Source organism: Trichoderma aggressivum, assembly GCF_033847375.1.
Source record: "Trichoderma aggressivum f. europaeum strain CBS 100526 chromosome Unknown scaffold_100, whole genome shotgun sequence".
NCBI classification, from domain to species: domain Eukaryota; kingdom Fungi; phylum Ascomycota; class Sordariomycetes; order Hypocreales; family Hypocreaceae; genus Trichoderma; species Trichoderma aggressivum.
The window spans coordinates 15,838-29,420 of record NW_026946465.1 but is presented as its reverse complement, the minus strand read 5'-3'; the positions used below and the strand labels follow the sequence as shown (position 1 = coordinate 29,420).

The following is a 13,583-nucleotide window of genomic DNA, read 5'->3' as shown; positions in this document are numbered from 1 at the left end:
TTAGTAACTAATACTAAAAATACTAAATACTAATACTAATACTAAATTAGTAACTAAATACTAAATACTAATTTACAACCCTGAGTAATACTGGACGCTGGGCGGCCAGAGGATTGACCAATGCTGGGTCCCAATGATCCATTGTTTGTCTGTGTCGCAACAGCCGAGGCAAAGTCGACGGTATCAGCGGTGGCCCTTTTCATACAACCATTTCTCAAAACTGCAAAATTCCGAAGAATGGGCAAATGAAATGAATGCTAATCAATCGGGCGACTCACTTGAAGCCTGGGACGAATAGTAACGGGATGCCGTGCGATGCGCCGAGTTGTCTATAGGCAAAGGTAAGGCCGTCCACCTTGACGAATTGGGTTTTTGCCGTATCGTAAGTAGCCATGGCTGTGTCTATAGAAAGAGAGCAAGCTAGAAAAAAAGTCTCTCAAATCGGTAAGTACGTAGATGAAATACGAATTGCATAAAGGAGATGTCTCTGGAGCTCGCCGTCGTAAGAAGCAGCGAAAGAACAGCAGCCGAAGCCCCGTTGATATCGTAGTCGGGAGTAGTAGTTATATCGAATGTTACCCCATTCTTACTCCGCAAGCCAAATTAACCGCTCCCGCACTTATAGTGCACTTAGCGCCGAATCAATCCACTGTTTGTCCACCTTACGCCGAGAATATTTCAAGTACCTACATGTATCTAGTAACGGTGAGTTTGCCTTGTCCTTCTCTGTTGGGAAGGCAGAAGTAATTATCATATGAGACACAATTGTCATAAATCTCTCTAGTTTTTAATTTCCCAATCTCACACTCTTTTTTTTTTTTTTTTAAACCGAATCTCAAGGGCGAGAGTCAGTTGCAGTGCCGTTTCGTATATGTCTTGACCCGAGGTTAAAAGAAAAGTTCGGCTCGCCGAAAGTGTGGAACCCGCGGGCTAATCAGCTTTGCTCCTCTGGCTTCTAGTTTCTTGGCACTCAGCATTCCGTCCAAATAGGGACATTTGGCTGCTTGCACTTGATATAAGAAGAATAGGTGGAATAGAAACAAGCAAAGATGGTTGTAGTTCTGATTCTCCTGTTCTTCGATGGAGAAGGGGTATTTGGCTGCTCTTTGTTCGGTTGAATCATATCCAGCGGGTTTTCAGGTGAATAACAAGACGGCTAGCATTACGGTGCTCGTTGTAAATCCCAAAAGCCAAGTGGCGAGTAGAGACCTCGGAGGATTCTCTGATAGGATGATACGTTAGTAGCAAATAACCTTATGATTCCAGGGCTAAACTAATCAGACTAGCGAGCCACTGCAGGTGTACACGCGTCCATGTAATCAAACTCTAATCGATGATGGAAACCCTCTCGTTTGGCGATCCATTTTCATGCATCTTCTGTCTTTTGCTTGAATATATGCGATTAGAAATTATATATATATATATGTGTGTGTGTGGCTTATACCTCGTGAAATATTTTGTGTCTGATATACATTTTCTAGTCCAGCTTACACAGCCCGCATTGTATCCCATCTCGAGTGGTTTCCAAGTGCCTGTGCCCTTGATAAAATCCCTCAACGCCCCAAGTGTAAAATCAATCCCAAGAGCCTCCGCCTCGCTCATTCGCTTGTCGCTGTTTTCAGTTATACGTGTCTCTGTCTCCGCCGGCTATGTGCTTCATTCATGTGTGAAAACCGGTCGCTATCCTGCTACGGCTGCTCCTTCTTGGAGTCCAACCCTTTTTCGACCGCACTAGGCTCAGGTTCTTGTCTCTCAGAATCATCTTGTGGGCGGTACAAACTATGAAAGAATCAACATTAGAGAAGAATGAAAAACACAATTGGAAACGACGTTGGACTTACTTTCTCATGCAAGAGCAAACAAGGGCAAGTGCCAGAGAAAATCCCAAGATGAAGAGAGCAGGCTGTTGGCCAGAGGCACGGTGGCGATGGAAGCCGTCGTGGTGCTTTTTCTCGCGGCTCCAGATAGGAACAAACTTATCCTGGCCATACGACGCCATCAAATCGCCGTCGGTGTCAACGATGACGGATTCCCCCTTGTCAGAGGGAAAGACGGGCACAACCTCGGTGTTTTGGCTCGTCTCTAGAAGCTCCAGAGTTGCGTCGAGGAAGGATTTCGTCGGCTGGTCAATCTTGGATACCTTTTCCCACAGAGCCTTGTCAACTCTGACAACACGATATTTCTTGGGATCCGCCGACGAGTCTCGCTTAGATGCAGCTTGGGAGTGCTTTGTGATGGCGGCAAGGGGTGAAGAGCCGTCCCTTGCTGTCGGGGCACTTAGGACTAGCCCGGTGACGTAGAGAATAGTCAAGAGGAGAGAAGTGGTTCTGATGGCCATGTTGATGGAGAGATGCCGATGACGCTGATGGAAAGGAAGGAAGGAGAAGCCACTGGTTTGTTTTTTGGAAATGGTTTCTCGGGGTTCCTAGGTGGAGGCTGAATAGGATTACGAATCAACGAATGACCGTAGAGTAGGGAACTTGCTCCAACGTGGTATAAAAGTGAAAGAGTTGTAAGAGTCTTTGATATGGTTTCTCGACTATCAAATAAAGACTCAAGATGCGAATGATATAAGAAAGCAATAGTTGAACAAACTCGCCAAGCATAAACTCGAACAGACACTCGACCCAGGAAAAAGGAGCCAAGACGGGGAGAATAAAAAAGACGCCCCAATAACACAAACAACTAAGCTTTTTTTTAACAAAGAGGGGCGGAGGAGACAAAAGTCTCGGCGGCTCAGCTCATCAACGTTTGACGGCCAGTAAATGACTGGGTCGGAGCAATATGCGTGAGTGAGCAAAATCCGCTAAGCAAGGCGCAGCAGACGTCGGGCCATGCCTCGTTTGGCGGTCAATTGGCCCGTGGAGATGGGACAGCACAGAGATTGATTTGGTACGTGAGCAGGGATGGTGCAGGCGAATTAGCGCATCGTTGGGTGGACGGACGATTGGGGTTGAAGCTATGGCGGATGCAGACATGATCACGATGCGATGGAAAAAGGAGAGGAGTAAGAGAGCTTAGGTGATATTATATAATCCAGTTATCTAGTTCCGTCGCTCATTTCTACTCTAGGAAACCAAAGAGCCGCAATTGAGATTTGCGATGCCTGATTACTGGCTTGGCAGATGGTGTTGCTGAGGTTAGCCACCGAAGAGAGGAAATACGTGTAAGTGCCGTTGCGGGCAAGACTCGACTAGCAAACGTGGTTCCTTTTCGTGATAGTGGGCCTGGCAAAGGCAACTCCGCTTCGGCAGGTATCCGAACAGAGTAAGAATTGAGCAGAGCCGCCAAAAAAAAAAGAAAAGGATTTTGTGAGGGAGCTTACGAGGCGGGAACGGGAGCCGTGGGAGCCGCCACGTTGCTTTGGAGAGCTTTTCTGTTGGCATGAGATTGGGACGTCCGTTCCTGTCTTAGACGGCCCCATTCACAACGGCCACCTGAAGCAAGCCATTGGTGGCTGAAGGAGGATTTTTTTGGTCTTTAACACGAGAGAGGAGGGCTATGTACAGCAGGGCTAATGCTCTGAGGCACGTTTGGGGTGAATAAAGAGAGAAAGAAGAATTAAAAAGGGGGAGAGAGAGAGAGAGAGTACGGAGTAGTCGTGGTGCTGTAAGAAGGAAAAAACAACTGCTTGACGCCCCCATTTCCCAAAAGGGTAACTCTTAAACACGCGCAGATCGCCAAAGCGATTTAGTTTGAGATATACATTTCTCTTGGCATTTCGCCTCTATTTCGCCTCTTCACATGGCTCTCGGGTGTCAAGTGCCGAGGCTTGGCCTTTTCGTATTGTTAATTTGTTTTCATTTTAGGCATCCATCGGCATTCTAGAAGCTCTGTGAGGATTGAGGCTCAACCGGAGCGTTACGTAACGGCGGCAGTTGATGGACGGTGGATACAATGTACCTACGGAGTAAGGGGATCGTCAAAGAATTTGGATTTACCATTGACAGACAATCAGGCCAGGGAGGGATTAGACAAGACAATTGAACATGTCGCTCACTCGTGTTTGGCTTCGAGCTATCGTATCAGTTGAGCTGGAACACGAGTGCAAGTATACGATACTTGGGAGTCTGGTGCCCGCCAGCGCTTTCTCTTCAGTATCGGACACCTGTCGCGCTAGTACCTACCTGTACCTCCCTCCCGCCCCGCGAGTGACGTCCAGGTTCAGGCCAGGGCACTTTTGTCCCGACTTGCGCCAAACAAACTTACAAGTTGTTGTCGAATGGAAGCAAAAAAGCAAACGCAAACACCACATGAAACGCCCCAGATGCCCTCTCCAGCTCCATGCTAGCAAGCAGCCCGTCGCCAGAGTCCCCAAAACACTGCTAGCAGCCGACGAAAAGCGCCGGGCTGAGGCGAAGCCCTAAAAAAGGAAAAAGAAAAGCCAGCAGAGGGCCCGAGCATCATCACATCACGATGCCCTCGCCGACCGACGACGAAACGCCCTTCCCTGCGCTGAGCCACGCCGCGGGCCTCAACCTCAATCTCAGCCTCAATGCGCTGGACCGCTCGCACCTGTCGCCGCACGACGCCTTCACGTACCCGCTGCGACAGCCGTACGATGGCGACGGGCCGGCCGATCCGCTGTCCCATCTGAGGCACCTCAAGGACGACCGCAGCAGGAGCCGACGCCGCAAGAGGACGTGGAAGAAGCTCATGTGGGTGAAGCAGTCGTGTAAGTTTTTGGCTTTGTCTGCCTCATCAGTGGGCATTCGTTTATGCCCTTTTCAGCCTTCTCCAGGCAGACAGACGGGGGCTAACAGCTTCTCCCCTCTTCTCTAGATCCGGACAACTATACCGATCAGGCGACGTTTCTCGAGAACCTGCAGCGAAACCCTCGGCTCAAGCCCTACGACTTCTGGCCGCTGGTGGCCGACTCCACGGTGATCTTGCAGCACGTGTGCTCCGTCATCCTCTTCATCGTCTGCTTCGTGGGCATCTTCCATGGGCGAGTATCGCCCGTGTCCCTCGTCAGCGGGAGCAGCTTCAGCACTTTTCTGGGCTGGATCCTGTGGGAGCGATGGGTCTCGGAGGAGGAGGACAAGGAGGACGAAGTGGCGGCGGGCGGCGCCGCTGCCTCTGCGACCAAGACGGAGAGCATACGGCGACGAGCCCGCGCGGCCAGCATTCGTCGACCCATCATTACGCCCCGTTCCATTTCCACCACGTCGAGTCGTCCAACGTCAGAGTCCTCTTCTTCGCGTCCGTCGGCGGGAAACTCGACGATCAATATCAGGGTGCAGATCCCGGATAACGAGCAGATGAGGGCAACCAATATAGCGTCTCCCTCTTCCACCACCTCTCCGACCTCGCCCACGTCGCCGCTGTCGCTAGGAGGAACTTCTCGGCATGGCATCAGTGCCGATGGCCAACCATTACTGCGCAGGGCTAGCTCGGACGTGATGCCCGATTTTCCATCGATACCAAACGAGGCAAACCGCCTGCACCAGCGCCTCGGCACAATCAAATCGGCTTTGCTCATCTACTGCACGCTCCTCGGGCTCAGCCCCATCCTGAAATCTCTCACCCAGTCCACCTCGAGCGACAGCATCTGGGCCATGTCGCTCTGGCTGCTAGCCATCAACATCTTCTTCTTTGACTACTCAGGCGGCGTCGGTGCCAAATTCCCCGCGTCGCTATCTACAAACGCAGCCCTAATGGCCTCGACCGTGCTAGCGAGCCGCCTACCTTCTACAAAGCAGGTGTTTTGCCTGACGCTCTTCAGCATCGAAGTGTTTGGTCTGTTTCCCGTGTTTCGGCGATACGTCCAGCACCGCAGCTTCAGGCAGCATGCGATTCTCACCATGCTGCTGATTCTCGGGGCGGGATGGGGCGTGGGAGTTGTCATCGCCGACCCGAAGCCCGACTGTTGGCCGTGGAAGCGCGGCATCGGAGGCATGGTGGTATCCGTCGTCATTGCTGCTATAGCGACGGGCGGGTGCAGCTGGTGGCTGATTGGGCTGCAGAGGTACAAGAACGAGATTCGGGGGCCTTGGGATCCTGCGAGACCTATCATCATGAGCCGGCAGCGCTGGGATGATGATCGGTGATTTGATGTAGAGGATGATTGTATTGATTTTTACTAGGAGTAATGTATGAGATTTGTAGAGCTGCGTATAGAATTAAAGTGGCTGGCTCTGGCAGACATGACATGACTGAATACTACCTACTCTCATCATGTGTCCAAAACCTTCCATCCTCCTAGAAGGATGGGCGAGCCGATTTGAACCGGCATATCCCACGATCGGGCATTGTCAGCTATCAAGGTGCCAACTAGGACAATCATGGATGATTAGACTGACAATGTATGGTCACTGGTGGGTAGGTATCTCATCATACAAGCTTGTCGTTTCTCCAACGTGCTATATCTGATGATGCCCCTATTCATGAGTACATAGACAATCACATGTCCATTCATCCCATCTCACAGATACCCAGCACAGAATGCCATTTACAACGAAGCTTCCGCAGCATCATCTATTGCCAAATTCGTGCCGCCAAGCCGCCGAACCGTCTCGCCCCAGCGAAAAAAAGGGCTGGGTTCAAACAGACCCCCGCCGAGTATGTGCGTGCGTGTGTGTGTCAGTTTTCTTATACGAGGTTGCATTGACGGGTGACCACTCCAGCTCGGTGTGGCTGTGTGTGCTGGATTCTATGCCATGCTACTTTTTTTTTTTGTAGCAGGTATACAAGCATGGCGGTTATCGGAGTCCTATTTGAGAGAGTCTATGGCTTAACTTTGACTTTTGTAGATTCGTTTGTACCGCGATCAAGTTTCCGAAGCGGCATGGATTCAATTGCTTTTTTGAGTCGTACAAGGGATGGCGTTGCCAGTATTTGAGAGAGACGTCAATTGGAGACGCAAGTACGCGGGCGGGATGGTACTGTAGCCGTAGCCGTGCAGGAGAGAGTGGGAAAAGAAGAAGAATAGGAATGAGAAGAGAAAATGTATCTCGGAACAGATACTTTGAGTTGAAATGTGCGACAAGCTGAGGATGTGCTCTATTGTTGATACGAGTTTGTATCATTGAAGTTTTAGGGGACAGTCTGCCAACACATATGGTCTTGTTGTTGTTGTCTACAGTACCATAGGACATCACATCAGTGACTGACACCCAAACACGTAAACAAATGTCATCAAATCATATCCGTCTCTCCCCAATCTCTGTGCTGACAACTTACATGAATACGATAATAAATAGTGCATCCAGGTGCTCGACTTCTGATACTCCCTGTGAACCGCGTTACACCATCTGTCAGTCTCGGCCTCGTTCCCCGTCTCGCTGAGACACGGCAGAATCCGAAATGACAGAGGGCGATGGTCCGGCCTGTTGTTTCCAATGTCCACATCTGTTGCTTGCTCAAGCTTCCACATACATGTATAGCTGTCAAGAAATATCCCACGCAGAACCGATCCATGCGCATGAATGCACTGCATCCTCATATACTCCTACATATAGTAGATGCTCGTACACAAACAGACAGACAAACACCTTCAAATCCCACCTCGTATAAAACCCCCAAGAAAAGAAGCAAAAAAGACCGAAACACCTCCTTCAAGGGTTCCAGCCTACTCTGGCTAGCACGGTTCTCCTTCTGGGGGGGGCCTCCACACAGCGAGCCCCCGCCCATGCAACGAAAAAGGGCACAATTCAGTAGCAAATAGCTGCAAAGAACTAGCACCATGTACCTTGCAGGTGGCGCCGTCTGTCCAACCCCCGGCCCAGTGGCCCAACTTACACGATCCAATCAGCGACGGGCCCCTCGCAAGCTGCTTTTTCTCTCTCTGTTGCGCGGCGGGATTTTGACTCGTTGGACCCTGTGGCGGGATTTTTGGATCAATCCAGATGCTTTTTCGCCATTGGAGCTGGTCCAACTAGCATTGGCTCCCTTTTGGGGGGGAACATCAAAGCAACGCCCGAGTACGAGGGACACATCAGGCATGGAGTTGAGCACTAACGCATCCGTGACAGTCCAGTTCCAGCGGGTTTATAGCAGCTGCTACGGTGATGGGCTGTCAATACGAGTCCCTACATTGGGCTCTCACGGCTGAATGTCCATCAGCTACAGGGCCCTGCATCCGCTAGACAAGGCCGTGCATTCTGGGGGAGCTGCCAGCACTTTCTGGCTCGCTTCGCTTCCCCGGGCCTCCTCCCCTGTCCTGTCCTGCCTGCCACCAAAAATTCTCTACTACTAAGCCAGAAGCTGGGTGGACTGATAAAAAGAGCAAGAGACCTTCCTTCCCACCGACTACGCTTCACCTCTCTTTTCCCCCCTCTTGTTTTTTTTTTTCCCTCGCTGGTTTTTTTGTACCTGTGCTTCTCCTGAGCTCTCTCCATCTTTTGCTCTTCAAAGACCTTCGCTCGCTTTCTTGCACACAGAAAACAACAGAAAAAGGACAAGAACACGCTCGCGATGAAGGCCTCCGTTGTCGCCCTCCTCCTCACCGGCCTGGTTGCCGCCCAGGACTTCACCGGCCAGCCTGATTGCGCCGTAAGTTGAAATCTCAGAACGAGACGGACACAACAAGCTCGTGAGAACTAACACACGCGTCGTAGATCAACTGCCTGAAGGACGCCATCCCCAAGGCCGGCTGCGCCCTCACAGACACGGCCTGCCAGTGCCAGGTCGAAACCCAGGCCAAGCTCGTCGGCCTCGCTGCCCCCTGCCTCATCAGCAAGTGCAGCCCCAGCGACCTCGCAAAGGCCCAAGCTGCCGCTGCCGCCGCCTGCAAGAAGGACACCACCGGTTCTTCTTCTTCTTCCTCTTCCACAGAGGCCTCTTCTCAGACTTCCGCCTCTGAGTCCTCAAGCGAGACCACTGCCGCTGGCTCTACCACCGAGTCCACCACCGAGGCTGGCAGCACCACCGACGCAGGCACTACCACCGACGCAGGCACTACCACCGACGCAGGCACTACTACCACCGGCCCTGCTTCCACCGAGGCCACCGAGACCACCGCTTCAGAGACTAGTGCTTCTTCGTCGTCTCATGCTACTTCGGCCGGCCACACTAGCCCGACCTCTCCTCCCGGCGGTGTCTCCAACAGCACCACCTCCGGTGTTCGCTCTGTCGTCACCCGCACTTCTACCGCCTTTGTCGACGGCGGTGATGGCGGCTCCCAGACTTCTGGCGCTCCCGCCTCTACCACCCTCGCCGGCAACGATGCGTCTGCCCCCGCGGCTGGCATCCTCGGCGCCGTCCTGGCCGCTCTGATAGCTCTGTAATGCAAGGGTTATCATCTTCATCGTTAATAGTTGTCGAGGTATTGGGCTAGCATGTAATCATGATGTGACGAGTTTATAATATCAAGTGGCGTGGACATTCGAAACGGCCTTTCATTTTCTTGGGACCATGATTGACTCATCTGGTCAAGGAGTTACTTTTTTTGAGTTTTGTTTTTATAATGCGGATTCTGACTGAGCGCTTGTTTAATACCACAACGCAATAATATGAAGGCTGATATATTAAGGCATCGTTTTCTTTAATGGCATCATTCGCATCTGTTTGAAAGTGTGAGCTCGTAGAGGGGGTCGCATTGTCTTGTTCGTGAAAAGATTGTTATAGCGTCCAATTGGAAAATGGGATGGAAGACGTGGGGAATTCTAGTGTATCTCTGTCGTCTTTCATCGTGTGTTTAATCAATGTGTTTCTCCGAGGCTTCAATTGCTTTTGCCACAGATTTACGCTCTTGTCCTCGGCAAGTCGATGTCTATCACCCAGGGCATCTGTGATGGACGGTACCGGATACTCATAATGGAAGCATTAACAAAGAGCGTCTCCTCTCCCTGCTTGAGCATATTCTCCCCTTCTGTGAGGTCGAGGTAGCAGCCTCGGTCCTTGCTTAGCTCCAAGAGGTTCCGATCCTCCCTACCAACCACCGAGTCGTTTGTGGGGATGGATATAGGGGGTGGCGTGAGGGTATAAATGAGGCGCGAGTTCTCCCAGTCGGCAGCGGTAGCGGGCGAGATGATTGGTTGTGAGCCGGCGGTTTGCTGCTGTCGAGTGCCGTCCTCCTCGAATCCAGGGATGTCGGTGTCGGCCTTCCATCGGATCAGGTGAGCGCCCCATGCTTCGTGGATATGACCGAAGCAGTGGATTTTGGGCTTTGCGCGGTGTATGGACCGGAAGAGGTTTCCGCAGCCGGCGTTGTTGTTCCCACGCGTCTGGTCGAGGATGCCCAGGGGAGGGCCGTGGGTCATGGCGATATCGACGTCAGCCGGGATGTCGAAGTTGTGCTCGCCTGCTTTGTACTGAAATGCCCAGTAGCCGTATATGGGAGTGTTTGGACTTGCAAAGATGCGCAGCCGGGAGCCATTGGTGAGGTCCAGGTCGTACGTCCCCTCGGCGAGATACTTGACGCCGTCCTCCTCGGCTTCCTTGATGATCTGGTTCACTTCGTCATACTCCTCCTCTTCGCCACCGAAGCGCTGCTCGTAAAACACCTTGTCAAGCATCATGTCGTGGTTTCCCGCAATCACGAGCTTCAGAGGTGCGGGTAGTTTTCTCAGCATGGAAAAGGTTTTGCGGATCTCTTCGGGCTGTCCACGCTTGGTCAGGTCGCCGCAGTGAAGCACGACGTCTGCCTCGGGGAGCGGGGTTCTGAAGCCCGAGGGAGCGTAGAGCTTGCCTCTGGGGGTTTCGAGCTCATCCTCGGTGTTGACGGGATTGTCTTCTTTAGTTTGTGGGACAGAGCTGTGCGTGTCTGATATGATGAGGATGCGAGTCTTGATGGTGGCGGAGGAGGGCGAGGAGGAAGACAAGGGAGGAATCGGCATCTTATAAGATACGTCGTCTAGGATTGTAGTGTTGTATGTAGATGATGGTGGTGACGATTGTGGATTCTCTGAGGAGGATGTATCTGTAGGCGATGGTGATGTGGAAGCCTTATTGTTGTGCTGTTGATACCTGCTGGTTGGCTTATAAGTGCAGCTGATGTTTCTCCGCGGTAGGCTCCAGGTCCAGGCAGCATGTGAGGGCCGGAACCAACGGCTCAGAAGCATTGGCGCATTGGAGAAGCACTTTTATAGTATCAGGATCGCACCAATTGACGCGTGTTTCAGCTGCAAAAGATGCAAACTGTAACAGAGATAAGAATGAAAGAAAAAATACGGTGAGTTTCTTAAAGGTTAAAATCATATCAGAAGGAGGTTGATGTAGCTCATGAGGTCAGCGCCAGAGAGTGTGGGGGATTAGTGGAACCCCCGTGCTTCCTACTAATCTTTTAGAGCCTCCTCTGGGCACAAGGTACAACACTTTTGGTGCTACAATACAACTGAACTTCATCTCCAAAGAACCCGTCGCGATTCAGCCTCTGATTTGAGAATCCGCTCGACAGCGCATCCGCATCACCGCCAGAACCTCTAGAGGAGCTATTCGGATTCTCAAGGACAGCAACAGCCACAATGGCTTCAGAGGCGCCTCAGGACGTCTCCATGAGCTCTACCCCAGCTGTTCCTGCGTCAACAGACCAAGACCAAGAGCCCAAGTACGGCGGCTATTCGCGCTTCGAGATTGAGCTCGAGGTAAAGCCATCATGACTCCCGTCATCCCTCCAAAGCTATACTAACCCCCGACATTGCTGTAGTTCGTCCAGTCACTCGCCAATCCCTACTATCTCAACCACCTCGCGTCCCAGAAGCTCCTCACCCAGCCCGCCTTCATCGCCTACCTGGACTACCTCCAGTATTGGTCCAAGCCGCCATACCTCAAATACCTGACATACCCCGGGCCGACACTGCGCCACCTGCAGCTTCTGCAGCAGGAGAGATTTAGGCAGGACATCATGAGCCCGGACTTGGTCCAGCGGCTAGTTGAGGACGAGATGAAGGCGTCGGTGCAGTGGCATCGCGAGCCTTGACAAATGAGTACGGTTTACGACTGGTGATGTGGGCGTGGAGAGCAAGACTTCAGTCCATACGTTTTACTTGAACGATGCACACGGATACCGTTACGAATCAGCACGCATGAGCTATCAAGGTCGAATTAATCGAAGAACACCGCTTTTTAAAGTCTACTTTATGCGAAACCCGGCGGCTGAAATATACCAAACATACTCCATAACGATCCCATATTCCCCCTTCCCAAACGCCAAAAATATCAAAACAAGGAAAGAAAATATCGTCACGAACCAGCAATCAGTTCTCGCGCCATCGGTGACCGCACGTCATGCACTTGAAGAAACTCGTCATGGGCTCATCGGCACTTCGAATCTGCACCTGGAAAAACGCCGCCTCCTCGCCGGTGCACCCCTCGTTGGGGCACTGCGCCTTTGACTTTTGCGCATTGTCCCAGGCGCCGGGGCCGCCAAAGACGTCCTCCCTCTCCTTGCGCTCGAAGACGCGGCGCGAGAAGACCGGGTCGGTGATGGCGTGCTCGTACGGGCATGTGCGGCACTCGAGTCGGTTCGTGCGGTTGAGCGTCAGGGAGACGGTCAGGATGTTTGCGCAGTGTGGGCAGACTGGGGGGGTTTTGTTTAGATGTCGGGGACGTCAGACGATATGGAATCATTTCTTTATGCTTACAGAGAAGCATGGCTGCTGTGGTTCTATGTAACCCCCAAGTCAGGATAGAAGGGGTGAAGGGATAGATGCGGGTTTAGAGATGATAATGGCAACTCTTTGAAGATGAAGTGGTACGGTCTCGGTTATGCAGTTGATATGTACTATTAGGTAGTCTTGGAAGAAGAAGAAAAAAAGACTACTTGAAGCTCGGCATCGCAAAAGTCAAAAAGTCGATGAGCCAAACAAATCCATGGTGGGGTCCGTCCAACGGCGCTTGTCAGCAAAAAAGGAACCAGACATTCCATCCATCGCAGAAAGAACCAACCAACGCCCTGTAACAGCTTTTGCTACAGCACAACAAAGCGCTAACCGACCCCGCTAAGCCTCCCCCTTGCCCCCCCTAGCTTTCAGCGCAGACGCTGCGAACCCCTCCACCAGTCCCCCGGGGCGCTTTTCCCGCCTATCACCGCTACTTGTTCATGCGTATCGCTATCGGAACTTGCTTCGCCTCGTCCATTATTCCTCTCCCACTTTGTTTCTGGGTGGTTTTCTCTGCTTCTTCTTTTTTTCAAATTCTTCCTGTTGTTTCCCTCTTCAAGCGTCCCCTTTGTTCCGCGCGTTTCCAGCCTGATCGAACATCTGATATATTCACCTCACCGTTAAGAAAACAACAGAAAGAACAAACATGAGCGGCGAGGAGCACGAGGTGCGTCACATCCCAATTTACCACGCATTTACACAAAAAAAAAAAAAAAACATCGAAAACCCTCGCGCATAACATATCGAAACCTAAAGAATTCAAAAGGGGACACGTCTAGCTAATCTATTCCTCTTCCCTCACAGGGCGCCTCCATCGAGGAGCAGCTCATCGAGGCCTGCCGGCGCGACAACGTCGAGCTCCTGACCGAACTCCTCGAAGACAAATCCGACCCCGAAATCTCCAAGCTGCTCAACGAAACCACAACCGTCATGGGCAACCACCTCTACCACGAGGCTGCCTCCCGCGGTAACTGTACGAACTGGGGGGGGGGGGGGGGGGGGGGGGGGGGGGGGGGGGGGGGGGGGGGGGGGGGGGGGGGG

General features: G+C 52.0%; 7 protein-coding genes across 7 annotated transcripts in view; 4 read left to right on the top strand and 3 right to left on the bottom strand.

Moving 5' to 3' along the window:
* Window positions 1-1,688: 1,688 nt before the first annotated feature.
* On the bottom strand, window positions 1,689-2,338 carry Triagg1_10963 (uncharacterized protein; the record flags this gene model as incomplete). Its single annotated transcript, XM_062895092.1, has 2 exons — window positions 1,689-1,779; window positions 1,842-2,338. 2 exons carry the CDS (start codon window positions 2,336-2,338, stop codon window positions 1,689-1,691), a joined length of 588 nt encoding a protein of 195 aa, XP_062750092.1.
* A 2,078-nt stretch (window positions 2,339-4,416) lies between these two features.
* Triagg1_10962 (uncharacterized protein) lies at window positions 4,417-6,050 on the top strand (the record flags this gene model as incomplete). Its single annotated transcript, XM_062895091.1, has 2 exons — window positions 4,417-4,675; window positions 4,783-6,050. The coding sequence occupies 2 exons, from the start codon at window positions 4,417-4,419 to the stop codon at window positions 6,048-6,050; spliced, it is 1,527 nt and encodes a 508-aa protein (XP_062750091.1).
* Window positions 6,051-8,415: 2,365 nt separating this feature from the next.
* On the top strand, window positions 8,416-9,227 carry Triagg1_10961 (uncharacterized protein; the record flags this gene model as incomplete). Its single annotated transcript, XM_062895090.1, has 2 exons — window positions 8,416-8,493; window positions 8,559-9,227. The coding sequence occupies 2 exons, from the start codon at window positions 8,416-8,418 to the stop codon at window positions 9,225-9,227; spliced, it is 747 nt and encodes a 248-aa protein (XP_062750090.1).
* A 456-nt stretch (window positions 9,228-9,683) lies between these two features.
* Triagg1_10960 (uncharacterized protein) lies at window positions 9,684-10,778 on the bottom strand (the record flags this gene model as incomplete). The annotated part of the gene is made up of 1 exon (XM_062895089.1): window positions 9,684-10,778. The coding sequence occupies one exon, from the start codon at window positions 10,776-10,778 to the stop codon at window positions 9,684-9,686; it is 1,095 nt and encodes a 364-aa protein (XP_062750089.1).
* Window positions 10,779-11,405: 627 nt separating this feature from the next.
* On the top strand, window positions 11,406-11,860 carry Triagg1_10959 (uncharacterized protein; the record flags this gene model as incomplete). The annotated part of the gene is made up of 2 exons (XM_062895088.1): window positions 11,406-11,525; window positions 11,588-11,860. The coding sequence occupies 2 exons, from the start codon at window positions 11,406-11,408 to the stop codon at window positions 11,858-11,860; spliced, it is 393 nt and encodes a 130-aa protein (XP_062750088.1).
* A 277-nt stretch (window positions 11,861-12,137) lies between these two features.
* Window positions 12,138-12,534, bottom strand: Triagg1_10958 (transcriptional regulator family: Transcription factor TFIIS; the record flags this gene model as incomplete). The annotated part of the gene is made up of 2 exons (XM_062895087.1): window positions 12,138-12,460; window positions 12,525-12,534. 2 exons carry the CDS (start codon window positions 12,532-12,534, stop codon window positions 12,138-12,140), a joined length of 333 nt encoding a protein of 110 aa, XP_062750087.1.
* Window positions 12,535-13,188: 654 nt separating this feature from the next.
* Window positions 13,189-13,583, top strand: part of Triagg1_10957 (uncharacterized protein) — a gene marked incomplete at both ends in the record, with an annotated part of 976 nt that continues 581 nt past the window's right edge. Inside the window, 2 exons of the mRNA XM_062895086.1 lie at window positions 13,189-13,209; window positions 13,347-13,515. Of these exons, the coding sequence (XP_062750086.1) occupies window positions 13,189-13,209; window positions 13,347-13,515 (190 nt within the window). The remainder of the gene's footprint in view (window positions 13,210-13,346; window positions 13,516-13,583) is intronic.